Source organism: Corythoichthys intestinalis, chromosome 11 (assembly GCF_030265065.1).
Source record: "Corythoichthys intestinalis isolate RoL2023-P3 chromosome 11, ASM3026506v1, whole genome shotgun sequence".
Classification (NCBI taxonomy): Eukaryota; Metazoa; Chordata; class Actinopteri; order Syngnathiformes; family Syngnathidae; genus Corythoichthys; species Corythoichthys intestinalis.
This window is the reverse complement of record NC_080405.1, coordinates 46,167,786-46,180,535: the sequence shown is the minus strand read 5'-3', so window position 1 is coordinate 46,180,535 and position 12,750 is coordinate 46,167,786. Positions and strand designations below refer to the sequence as shown.

General features: G+C 39.5%; 1 protein-coding gene across 5 annotated transcripts in view; it reads right to left on the bottom strand.

Moving 5' to 3' along the window:
* Positions 1–12,750, bottom strand: part of LOC130924010 (LIM and calponin homology domains-containing protein 1-like) — a 127,131-nt gene that overhangs the window by 35,319 nt on the left and 79,062 nt on the right. For 4 of the 5 annotated variants that reach the window (XM_057850285.1, XM_057850287.1, XM_057850290.1 and 1 more), the window contains 4 exons: positions 11,399–11,416; positions 10,815–10,947; positions 6,054–6,211; positions 5,482–5,947 (listed from right to left, as the gene is read on the bottom strand). In XM_057850285.1, the coding sequence (XP_057706268.1) occupies positions 5,482–5,947; positions 6,054–6,211; positions 10,815–10,947; positions 11,399–11,416 (775 nt within the window). The remainder of the gene's footprint in view (positions 1–5,481; positions 5,948–6,053; positions 6,212–10,814; positions 10,948–11,398; positions 11,417–12,750) is intronic. The other variant, XM_057850286.1, reaches the window with a different exon arrangement.

The following is a 12,750-nucleotide window of genomic DNA, read 5'->3' as shown; positions in this document are numbered from 1 at the left end:
CCCTATGTTTGTGTAAGATGTGCTTTAATGCTTTTGCACACTAACAGTATTTACAATAATTAAACCAATTATGTGTGTTTAAAACTAGGTGTTATGATTATGTTTTCTCATGTAGCAGTCTATTCGCTTGTGCTTTAGTGCTTACACAATGAAAAGAGTAAGGTTTCTGTTTTCAGTAAACGTCACCATAATGTTTCATTCTGGTTTCTGTTCTCAGTAACTGATACCATAACAGCTATTTCTCGGTAAACGAAACTTACGCATGTGCAATGAATGCTCTCCACTTGTCAATAAAAGACGCAACCCCAGGGAGGGGGATGAGAGAGACTCACTGCGAGCGAGCGTGCTACGCTGTCGACCCTCTCCCTGGTGGCCGCCGGTGAAACTCAAGATTCCGTCTCCTGTCTGATCCTTGCCTTCGTCCTCCTCTAGGTCTTTGTTATTTTGCTAGATACAAGTAAGTTTAGACCTAACAGTTTGGGACTCCCAAAATACAGTACATATACTTTAACCCGGATACACACGATTGCAAAAATCAGTGTTAAGGTTCTCTACAAAGCAAGTAATTTGTTGGAGGAATAATACCAAACAGTATTCAAAGAGGGCCCTAATGATACCTTGGGGGAGGAATTGAGAACTAGAACTAAACGAATCTGTGGGGCTAAAACCCCACTTGTGCTTTCATTTGTGCTCAGCACCGCCTACCAATGCGCTATTAGCTTATACATGCAGACTTTAGCAGCAAGCGGGCCTCAGAGACAAAGAGACGCTCGTAATATATGTGTGAGGAGGCTCCTGGTGAACTTCTCATTACGTACTTCCCGCATCCCAATCTGCGCCCCCTTATATACCTCCACCTTCTCATCCGTCTCCAAGCAGCCTGTGTGGGCCCTCTTTGTGCACCGGGGAGTCCACTCCACATTGAGAGGACCCTTCTCCGACAACTTCTTAAGTCAATAGGGAACACAAGGCTCCATTCAAAGAGAGACTGGGATGCCTGACAAGACATTCCACAGAAGCACTCGGCTACATTTAGCCAAGTAGCGAGCATCAGTGCCCTATATTTTATTTTGTATGTCTTATTTTGAGGGGGGTGCTTTACAAAGCCAAGCTTCCCCACATATAAAATTTGTATCTATTTTACGCATCCCCTTTTTAATACACTGCACAGCCCACGCTTTTTACCGATTCGCACAGTTCTAAATTTTGAAACTTTCCACAAATTCATGCGAGAAAACACGGTAAGATTTGTTTTCTTATCTTGGCCAGAGAAAATATGCAACATTGCTTTAGCCTTCAAAATTCTGTGCTGAGTGATCATCACACATTAAATGTAACTCGTAGCATCGTCTTAAAATCTTAGACAATTTATTTATTTTATTTTATTTTTTATACATAGTTTGTGGTGCCCAGGTGGGAATAATTAATTGAAATAATGTACTGCTTTCCTGCTGAGTGTGTATTATCACCAAATTGCTGTTGTCCTTGTAGATAGACGCTACAACATGTGCTCGTCTGTCAAGGTTCATGTGAAATAGTTGGAAAACTTTATTTATTGATTTATTTATTGGGTAATTAAAAAAAAAATTTACAGACGAAATCATTTTTAGTAAATGTAGCCTATAACTAGATTAAATTAGTCTTGAGTTTTCGTCAACAAAAACTAGACAAACACATTTTGAGATGACAAATACCGTATTGGCCCGAATATAAGACGATGTTTTTTGCACTGAAATAAGATTGAAAAAGAGGAGGTCGTCTTATAACTGCGGCCTAAAAAAAAAAAAAAAAAAAACTGCGGCCTAGACATATACCCATTCACGACGCTGGATGGCGCCAGTCATCAATGAATCGAATGCTGAACGCGACTCGGGCGGCCAAAGCGAACCCCTGACACGAAGAAGAAAGTGGTAAGAAGGAAAAGAGAAGAAAATACCGGTAATAGAAGAGATAACCAAAAATGGAGAAACTTCGCGACACTTTGGAGAAAAGTGGGTCGAAGATTGGCCAGATTAACAGGTGTTCGGCCATTCCTTACTACGCGGCGAAACGTCCTACACAATGCTCAGGGCGCTTGCGTATGCATTCACACGCATGCGCACATCGGTTGGAAGCGGTGAGTACTCACTATTTTTGTTTTTATTTAGTTATTTAGAACCTTTTCACAGCCTCAAAGATACTTTTTGCATGTATTACCCTCTCATACTTTTAACCATTGTGTTTTTTTGTGTTAGCTTTGAAGCAGTTGACCACATTAGTCACGTAGCGTATTTAAACCGTCCTTATTTGATATAACTACATTTAAGTATTTTCTGCAGGCATTTCTTTAGTACGTTATTCCTGTATGCATCTAAACAAAACAAGTTTAGAGCGCACGGTAGTAATTTAGGTGTCAAATTCGACTAATGTAGGACGTTTCGCCGATGTAGCATATTTTGGCAGAACACCGGCAGCTGAGGAGAAGTTATGACGCAAACTTCAAGTTGATGGTGATAAATGAGGCGGTGTCTTCAAACAACTGCAAAGCGGCTGTGAAATATGGTGTCACAGAGTGTAATGTACGGAGATGGAGAGCTCAAAAAGATCGCCTAAAAAATGCTCACAGTCAGAGAAAAGCTTTCCGTGGTCGTTTCTGTATAAAAATTAATTTGGTGTTCAAAAAGTCTTTTTTCAAACTTGAGTCTTGAAAAAGAGGGGGTCGTCTTATAATCGGGGTCGTCTTATATTCGGGCCAATACGGTATATAAGACTAATAAGTATCATCGTCCAAAAGACTAAGATGTGGATGAAAATGAAAAGGGCTGCCAAAAACAACTGCGAGACACAGGATATCTTTCGATTTCGCCCCAACATTCATGGTTGCGGCAAAAATGTGGGTATTTTTTTTGACAAAAAAAGCACATTCAATGGCAAAAAAATTCAAAATTCCAAAATGTATCTCACCCTATATTTTTCATCTGATTCACATTTTAAAAAAAAACCAAGAAATCACACAAAAGTTGTAATCAGTTTTTCACAAAAACATTACGTACCACCAAAATTTTACATAAACATGCCTATTTATTTCCAATGGGAAAAAAATGACCAGATATCAACAAGAAATCACCTGGAAAAGCACCCAAATCTCCAGGAACTGACCAAGAAATGCGCTAAAATCAACAGGAAACGATAAAAAATGGACAGGAAGTGGCCCGCAATGCTCAAAAATATGCAGAAAGTACCAGAAAAGTACCCTAAAATTAACAAGGAAGTGACCAAAATTACCTCATTGCCCAGCACTGACTACAATGGAATTCAAATTCATTTAAACTGGGAGGTTTGAATGTTCATCTTTCAGTGTCATTGATGGCACTTACTGTACATTTGATTGGGAGGGGCTCATTTGCCCTTCCTACTCAAAATGAATTGGACTTCTAGCGCCGTAAATGGCGGTCAATGAATTAACAATGAAAACAGCCCAAAAATGTTACAAGCTTGGTAACTGAACATACTAAACTTGTAAGTCAAGGTACCTTCTTAAAACCTTATTAGTATACATAAACACATGACTAGCACTGCAACGATTAATCAATTAACTTGAATATTCAATTAGAAAAAAAGATTCGAATTAAATTTTGCTGCTTCGAGTATTCGTTTGATTAAAGTGCCGTTGTAATGGTTTATTTTGAAAGTGGTAGCATTTAGTTTTACTGATTTGGGGGATACACTGTCCTCTAGTCTGCCTCATTTCACATGGCTGAATCCAGCTGCTCCATGTTAAGAAACACATAAGTTTTTGTTTGAGCTAATTTTTTTAAAAATGCATTTGTAATTCAGTTTATAGGTATTTTCAGCTGTTTTTTGTCGAAATATGTGTCTGAACCATTTATTAAGAGCATTGCGGAAAAAAAAAGTTAACGTTTCAATAGCATTTAAGCTAGCGGACTTTTGCTATGTACAGTAAATTAGCCAATTGTTCTTTTGTTGTACATAGATCCTTATTTTATTTTATTTTTATACCGTTTGAGGCTCAGCTCAGGTATTTTAATTTTTCATGTTCCTTATACGATTACTCGATTATTCAAACTAACTACCGTAATTTCTGGACTATAAGGTGCACCTGACTATAAGCCGCCAGCCACCAAATTTGACATGAAAACGGCATTTCTTCATAGATAAGCCGCACTGGATTATAAGCCGCAGTTGTCCTCATTGTATTATGGAATATTTACACCAAAAGATATTAACTGGCAACACTTTATTTGACAAAGGCATTATAAGACTGTCATGAAACCAAATGAACCACCATGAAGCTTTGAACCAATTGGCTGCAAAGTCTTATTGTTTGAAAAATCTTCATTTGGCCATCACTGCTCCCTTGGGGGAGACAGTCAACCTCTGCTGGCCACCTGCTGTCAACACTGTTGTCATCCAACATTCCTCCTAGGATGCGTTGCGGCACTACAGATGTAAATAACAATCAAAATTCATGTTCTGTGCTAATTATTTCTTCAGTTACTGGTCCAGTTGTTTCATTAATTGCTAGCTATTGTATTTGGTAACATTTTCTTGGATAGTGGTGCCATAATACTGTCATAATTATTACATGACACTGTCATAAGCATTATTGAATGCTTATAATAGATGTCGGTTAGTGTCATCTCACTTTTGAATGGACGTAAAAGATCTGAGCTGGACATAAATGGGGTTAGTGACACAATATGACACATATTGACATCCGTCATAAGCATTCAGTAATGCCCATGATAGTGTCATGTCATAATTATGACATTCTTATGACAGTCTTATGATGCCGTTGTCAAATAAAGTGTTACCTATTAACCCAAATAAATCATCAAATAAGCCGCACTGGACTATAAGCCGCAGGATTCAAAATGAGGGAAAAAAGTAGCGGCTTATAGTCCGAAAATTAGGGTATTTCATCGATTAAGCGACTACGAAAATAATCGATAGCTGCAGCCCTGGTGCTGAGTGATCATCACACTAAATGCAACTTGTTGTATTAGCATAGCATTCGCCTTGCCATTAGCATTAGGCTAATGCTAATGGCAAGCATTCTCTTAAACTATTAGACAACTGTTTTTCTTTTACATACAGTTCGTGGCACCCAGGTGGGTATAATTTGAAAATAATGTACCGTTTTCCTGCATAGTGTGTATTATCACTAAGTTGGCGTTGTCCTTGTAGACGCTACAATAGGTGCTCGCCTGTCAAGGTTCATTCGAAATAGTTGGAAACCTTTATTTATTTTTGGAGTCCGTAAACGTCGACTATAACCTGGACGAAATTAGTCTTGAGTTATCGTCATCAAAAACTAGACGAAGACAAAACACATTTTGAGATGACTAAAATATGACTAAGACTAATAAGTATCATCGTCCAAAAGACTAAGATGAAGACAAAAAGATAAAAGGGCTGCCAAAAACAACACTAGTTTATAAAAACCAAAAAGCTGAAAATGCACTTTTGCATCCAACTTACTTTGCTCGGCCAAGGTTCCGGTGTTGTGGGCCAGGACTGAAAATAAGGCTTGGGCGTCAACAAAGGCAGCGGTTTGGGCGACAACGCCCGGTTGGACGGTGGCTCGGACGAGCGCGAGCGGATCTGCGGCCGGTGCGGCGACGAGTCACCGGGCCAGTCGGCGATTTGCGCTTCCAGCGTGGACGTAAACCTGGGGGCCGGGGCCGATTGTTGCCTCAGATACTTCATGGGCCCATCGGCGTCCCACGGTTGGGATGTGGTGGGAGAAGGGGTGAGGGGAGCGGGGAATCCCGTCAAAAATGGGTCGGCGGAGATGCTGCGGTCCAGAACCTTGGGCAGCTGTAGGCGCTCCATAACTGTCTCGCTTATGGAGAAACGCTGGGCGTAACTTTGGAGGATAGTTGACGCCTCCTCGGGAGTTTTGGCTCTCCGGTAAGCTGTCCGCAGCTCCTCCTCGCGACGTTCCCTGTCATTAAGTGGGGAAGATTATTAAAAAAAAAAAAACATTGATTTCTGATATTCTGGAATGAGTTTTTTTTTTATTTTAAATTTTCCAGAAAAGTGTGATTTACTTGTCCTCCACGATCTCCCTGTACGTCTTGATGCTTCTCCTCCTCTGTGAGATGCATGGGCCTCCAGTCATCAGCTGCTCCATCAGCTTCCTCTCTTCCTCCTTCTTGATGAGGTCTTGCGAGATGCTTCGCCGGCGACTTTTCCACCTGGCCAAGTCCTAACACATGCAAATGACCACTTTTACTAGAGTTGTAAAGGCACATTCAAATTCAGAAAAAAAAGGCAGCAAATCTCAGTTGGCTGGCCGATGTCATGGCTAGTATATAAACGTATAAAAGTAGTCCCCGGGTTACGACATACTTGATTTACGTGATTTCAACTTTGCGACACCGGAGTCTCTTCTGCCATTTTGTCTCCAGTGTCTTTTTTTTTTTTTTTTTTTTGTAGTTGCGAAACAGTACCTTTTTGTACCTCACGGTATCTTATTTTTTTACTTCATTTAATTAATACTACTGTTATGCCTTTCGGTGAAATGTGTATTTGATTATAATGTTGACTTTTGTTTGGTGATGTCTTTATTTTGGCGCAGGAAGCATAGACCAGGTAGTACTACCTCACGCGAGTAAGAGCGCATGTACATAAAAGAAGAACGTTTTGCACACTCGAAGAAGAGTGCTCGCGCACACATGAGGGAGAGCGCGTTTGCTCCAACAAAGAAGTTGCGCAGCCGAGAGATAGAGAAAGAAGGGAAACCTTACAGTTTAGCTCGCTGTCTAGCTAAGACTTGGTTCCAACGTCTTGGCAAGGACAGTGCAATGGCGTGTAATACATGTTTTTGGATAGTTATTTTGAACTTTAGGGGATATTTCAGGGTACTTAAAGGGAAGACTTGTAGGCTCTAATAAACCACAGTTGTTCTCTTTTACTAAAATATGTTATTAGAAACACATAAAATATTTATTTTGAATTAAAAATCTATAATATTTAGTAAAAGATTTGAGCTACGGAAGGTGCCATATTTTATGCGCGCAACGAACGCTTGGCATGATGACTTAGTTTGATACCGTTACTAGACAAACAATAATGGTGTTGTGTAATTTCTTCTACGCTGCGAGACGTCCAACACATGCGGACATTGGTTAAAAGCGGCGAGTACTCATTATTTGTGTTTTTATTGAGTCTTTAATCTGCTTTAAAGCAGATTGTTGATCTGTTGACCACATTAGTCATGTAGCGTATTTAACCCACCCTTATTTGATATTTCTACGTTTAAGTATTTTCTTAAGGCATCTTTGGTATATTCTGTCTCTATGCATCCAAACAGAACAAACTGAAAGCGCACGGTAGTACTTTGGGTGTCAAATTTCGCCGGGCTAGCACATTTTGGCAGAACACTGGTTTAGTCATACTTTCGTCTAGTCTCATCTAGAGCAGGGCGGTAAACCGAAAATTTACCGTTACCGAAATTCTTCACGATGACCGACGTAATTTTGACCATGTCGGTAAATTCGGTAATTTAATAAAAGAAGAAAATATAGTCTTTTCATCCCGCTTTGACTCTGTGTTGTTCGGCTATGTTCATTCCCCTTTAAGAAAGCAGAGTTTGCTTACGTTGGGAGTCACATGGTTTTCAGGAAGCCAATCAAACAGAAGCCCGGTAGGCTAACGCTAGCTGCTAACGCTAGCTGCTAACGCTACAAGTAAACGGGATGAAGTCGGGCTTAAGTTAACTTCGCCAAACTTTCACCCGACATTAAGTAAACTCTTGACAGGTTCCAGATAGGGATGGAAAAACCGAGGCTTTCTGAAACAATGAACCACTTTTAAGACAATTGCCCTAAATTGAATCACTGTTTGACACACTGCAAGAGCCCCATCTACTGGATAAACAGTGCACGTTTCTTTTTAAAAGTAAAGTTGACAAATTGCCCCAGCATTACATATCTTCAATAGAATTAAGTGGATGTCGTCTATTTCAACCAGGAGATCGTGTCGTCATTAAGTGTGATTTACACAATTAAAGTTGACCTCTTTAAGCCTGTGTCATTGCTTTTGTCTGTGGAGATGTGTTCAAAGCAGTATTTGTAATACACGACAGTGCTAGTCTTGTAAGTGGCTTGTCCTAGATGACAGGGAGTAACTATGTATTGTTTATTTTTTGTAAAAAATACAGTATAGTAAGCACAGTGCTTGGGAACAGGAATATTATTTATTGCATACTGTAAGGATTTCCAAAATCATAAGATGTAAATAATTGAGCTGAATAAAAGAAAGGAAAGGTTTGTGAAACATTTTATTTTTAAATTGAGTATAATTTCTGGGGGGCGGGTGGATGTGCCGTATTTGTATCTATTCTAAATATCTAAACGTATGCCACTATCTAGTGTATAACAATGCGGAATGAATTTAATGAAATTCAAGTGATGATATTTTTCAAGTCATACAAGCTGTTATAAATGTTCACACAAGAATTTTTATTGTTTACAAGATTTTTTTAATACTTAATGTTTAGACTGCATGTGCAATTGTTAAATTGAAAGCTGGTAAACAAATTTAACGAGAAACTGTTAATTTGTATTCCATGCATTGATTCAAATTTTCAAATTATATAACAGTTTGCTTGGACGAATTTATCGTCATTTATCGTTATCGAGGTAAATCTGCTCAATTTATCGTGATACATACTTAAGGCCATATCGCCCAGCCCTAGTCTCATCCCGTCTTTCCTGTTCATTTTGCTTTTGCTGCTCGTTTTGGGAAATATCGACAGCGCTGTCATGCTCATTAATGTTCCTCTTGGGTTCAATTTGAAAGGGTTGAACAGAGGACATGTTTATGTCGCTAATACTCAGGAAGACCGGCAGCATAACCTAGTGATGTCACTGCCCTGCGACGCCAACAACAATGGCGACCTACTAGTTAAACTAATTTTACAATCGTTTCCAGTTTAGGAACAGAAATTGCCTAGAACCCGGGGACAACAGTTAACATAGAGGTTATCCAATTACATCGACTGACTTTATATTGACTGATCTTCCAAAAAAAAAAAAAAAAAAAAAAAAATCCACATATTGGCCGGCCTAGAGATCATCACCCAAACAGTAAAAAAAACACGTATCCTGTTATATTGGCTATACAGTGAGGCAAATAAGTATTTAGTCAACCACCAATTGTGCAAGTTCTCCTACTTGAAAAGATAGAGAGGCCTGTAATTGTCAACATGGGTAAACCTCAACCATGAAACAGAATGTGGAAAAAAAAAACAGAAAATCACATTGTTTATTTTTAAAGACTTTATTTGCAAATCATGGTGGAAAATAAGTATTTGGTCTATACCAAAAGTTCATCTAAATACTTTGTTATGTACCCTTTGTTGGCAATAACGGAGGCCAAATGTTTTCTGTGACTCTTCACTTGGTGTAAAGAAATCAACTGTGGGAGCAATTATTAGAAAATGGAAGACATACAAGACCACTGATAAGCTCTCTCGATCTGGGGCTCCATGCAAGATCTCGCCCTGTGGTGTCAAAATGATAACAAGAACGGTGAGCAAAAATCCCAGAACCACACGGGGGGACCAAGTGAATGACCTACAGAGAGCTGGGACCACAGTAACAAAAGCTACTATCAGTAACACAATGCGCCGCCAGGACTCAAATCCTGCACTGCCAGACATGTCCCCCTGCTGAAGAAAGTACACGTCCAGGCCTGTCTGCGGTTCGCTAGAGAGCATTTGGGTGATCCAGAAGAGGACTGGGAGAATGTGTTATGGTCAGATAAAACCAAAATAGAACTTTTTGGTGGAAACACAGGTTCTCATGTTTGGAGGAGAAAGAATACTGAATTGCATCCGAAGAACATCATACCCACTGTGAAGCATGGGGGTGGAAACATCATGCTTTGGAGCTGGTTTTCTGCAAAGGGACCAGGACGACTGATCTGTGTAAAAGAAAGAATGAATGGGGCCATGTATCGAGAGATTTTGAGTGACAATCTCCTTCCATTAGCAAGGGCATTGAAGATGAGACGTGGCTGTGTCTTTCAGCATGACAATGATCCCAAACACACAGACAGGGCAACAAAGGAGTGGCTTCTTAAGAAGCATTTCAAGGTTCTGGAGTGGCCTAGCCAGTCTCCAGATCTCAACACCATAGAAAATCTGTGGACTGAGTTGAAAGTCGGTGTTGTCCAACGACAGCCCCAAAACATCACTGCTCTAGAGGAGCTCTGCATGGAGGAATGGGCCAAAATACCAGCAACAGTGTGTGAAAAGCTTGTGAAGAGTTACAGAAAATGTTTGGCCTCCGTTATTGCCAACAAAGGGTACATAACAAAGTATTGAGATGAACTTTAGGTATTGACCAAATAATTATTTTTCCACCATGATTTGCAAATAAATTATTTAAAAATCAAACAATTTGCTTTTCTGTCCCCCCCCCCCCCCCCCCCCCCCCCCACATTCTGTCTCTCGTGGTTGAGGTTTACCCATGTTGACAATTACAGGCCTCTCTGATATTTTCAAGAGGGAGAACTTGCACAATTAGTGGTTGACTAAATACTTATTTGCCCCACTGTATATTGGCCGATAAACAATCTTGAAAAAAGGCAATATATCGGTTGACCTTTAATGTTAAATTTGTGAACCCATTTAAAATGGCAGGATGTCACCAAGCATTGGTAAGCAGTTTTTGAAGTTTCACTTTGAAGCGCCTAAATATGCTTGTTTTATTTATCCTTTAGTGCTTTGCCTGCAGCTAATGTGAACCCACACATCATCTCCTAAACTCCTAATAAATGTCAGATTAAGCAGATTCCCTTACATCTTGCCAATGGTTGTCCTCTTCCTTCAACCGGTTGTACTGATTATGCATCATCTCGTGACGCACGTGACTATGTGGTTGCAAGATGGCAGCTGCGTCCTCCTGGCTGCGCATGTCTATCAGGCTCACACTCCTGCAGAGGACACGAGAGGAGAGGGACAGCAAAAATTAAGGGTGCTGTGAAATGCACTTTTTTCCTGCCACTTCAGGCATTCCACATGATGTTTATGATTATCATGTGACACACTTATTAGTATTACATCCCCATTTCCAATGAAGTTGGGACAAAACAATAAGGTTTATCAGTGTGAACATTAAATCTAGTACAAAGTATTTTATTAAATATATGTTGAACGTGATTTGCAACTTTCCTACCGTAAATATGCTAGACCAAATGTTTTTTTTTTTAACATTAGTTTTCCCATCATTTAAAACACTAATGATTAAATTTAAAGGGAAAGAAAGATGTAATGTTATCATTGTCAAGACTACAAATATACAAATGCAATTTTGGCAGCAGTCCTGGATGCATTAGTTAAATAAAGGGCTGGCAGACTTTCTCTCGTGGCAATTGGATGACTTACTGTGGGTCATGTGACACGCTGGCAGGACACATGAGCGCATGGAGAGACAAACAACAGACAGACACACATTTTAGATGTAGATTATTTCAATGTCAACTGGGTAGATGATGGAAAATTGCAATAATGGTTTAGGTAAAATGTAGGGGCTGACTGATGTTACCCAAAACAATCACAAGGGGGCAGTCTTATTTATAAGCAGGTAGCGCAACGCCGCCAACAACCAACATCAAACCTCAGCAAAAAAAAAAAAAAACAAAAAAAAAAAAAAAAAGGGGGGGGGGGGGGGAATCAACATTTTTATAAGCTAATTTTTTAATGGAATAACCCTTTATAAGGCACTCATTCAACTTATTGGCTGCCATTGGCGGCAGTAGTTGTCCAATCCATTTTGGCAGCAATCCTACTCAAAATGAAGTGGATGTCTATTGCCATCAATGGCCCTTACAGCCACTCCTCCCAGTTTAGATTAATCGGGATGTAAAATACTTGTCAATGGAAGGCAATGAGTTAGGACTAATTATTTTAAAAAACAACAACATTTTTTTAACCCTTAAAGGGGAGTCATTTAACTCATTGGCTACCATTGACTGGGCGAGACGTCCAATTCATTTAGATTGAGAGAGGCAAATGAGCAAATGTTCATTTGCCTTTCCCAGTCAAAATCAATTGGGCGACTAGCGCTGTCAATGGCACGGAAAGATGCGTATTCACAGTCAGTCTTTTCCAGTTTAAATAGCGTCAATGGCATGTAATGAGTTAATTACTATGAAGAATTTTTTGCCAGACCAGAGAGTATTACTGGTTCTATTAATCCAAAGTTTTATTAATGCTGTTTTTAATAGAATTTTATTAGTTAATGATTGAATTCATTCATAAAATACCTTGAAATAACATAAAAATAATGATTAATTCATTATATTTGACTCCTGGCATTCACATTCATATACTGCTCTTCAGTTTGGGTCATGTAAGCCACAGTTGACGCAAAATGGGATGTCCGTGTATGTGGACCCTTAGGTCTTTATGAGTTTTTTTTAATTACAAAAATATGAATGTCAAAATTAATATAAAACCACATGCACATATAACATTGCATCTGCAGTTTTCGAGCATGGAAACGACTACTCAAAATTGCCAAGGATGGCTTCTAATGAGCATACATAAGCAACACAGGTAGTCCCCGGGCTATGACAGACCCGACTTATCAGATTTCGACATTACGAAGCCTGCGTCTTGGTGTATTTTATATATATATTTTTTTTTATGTTGACTTTTGTTCTGTGATGCATGCTTTTATTTTGGCGCAGGAAGCGTAGAGCAGGTTGTACTTCCGCACGCGAGAGCATTTACAA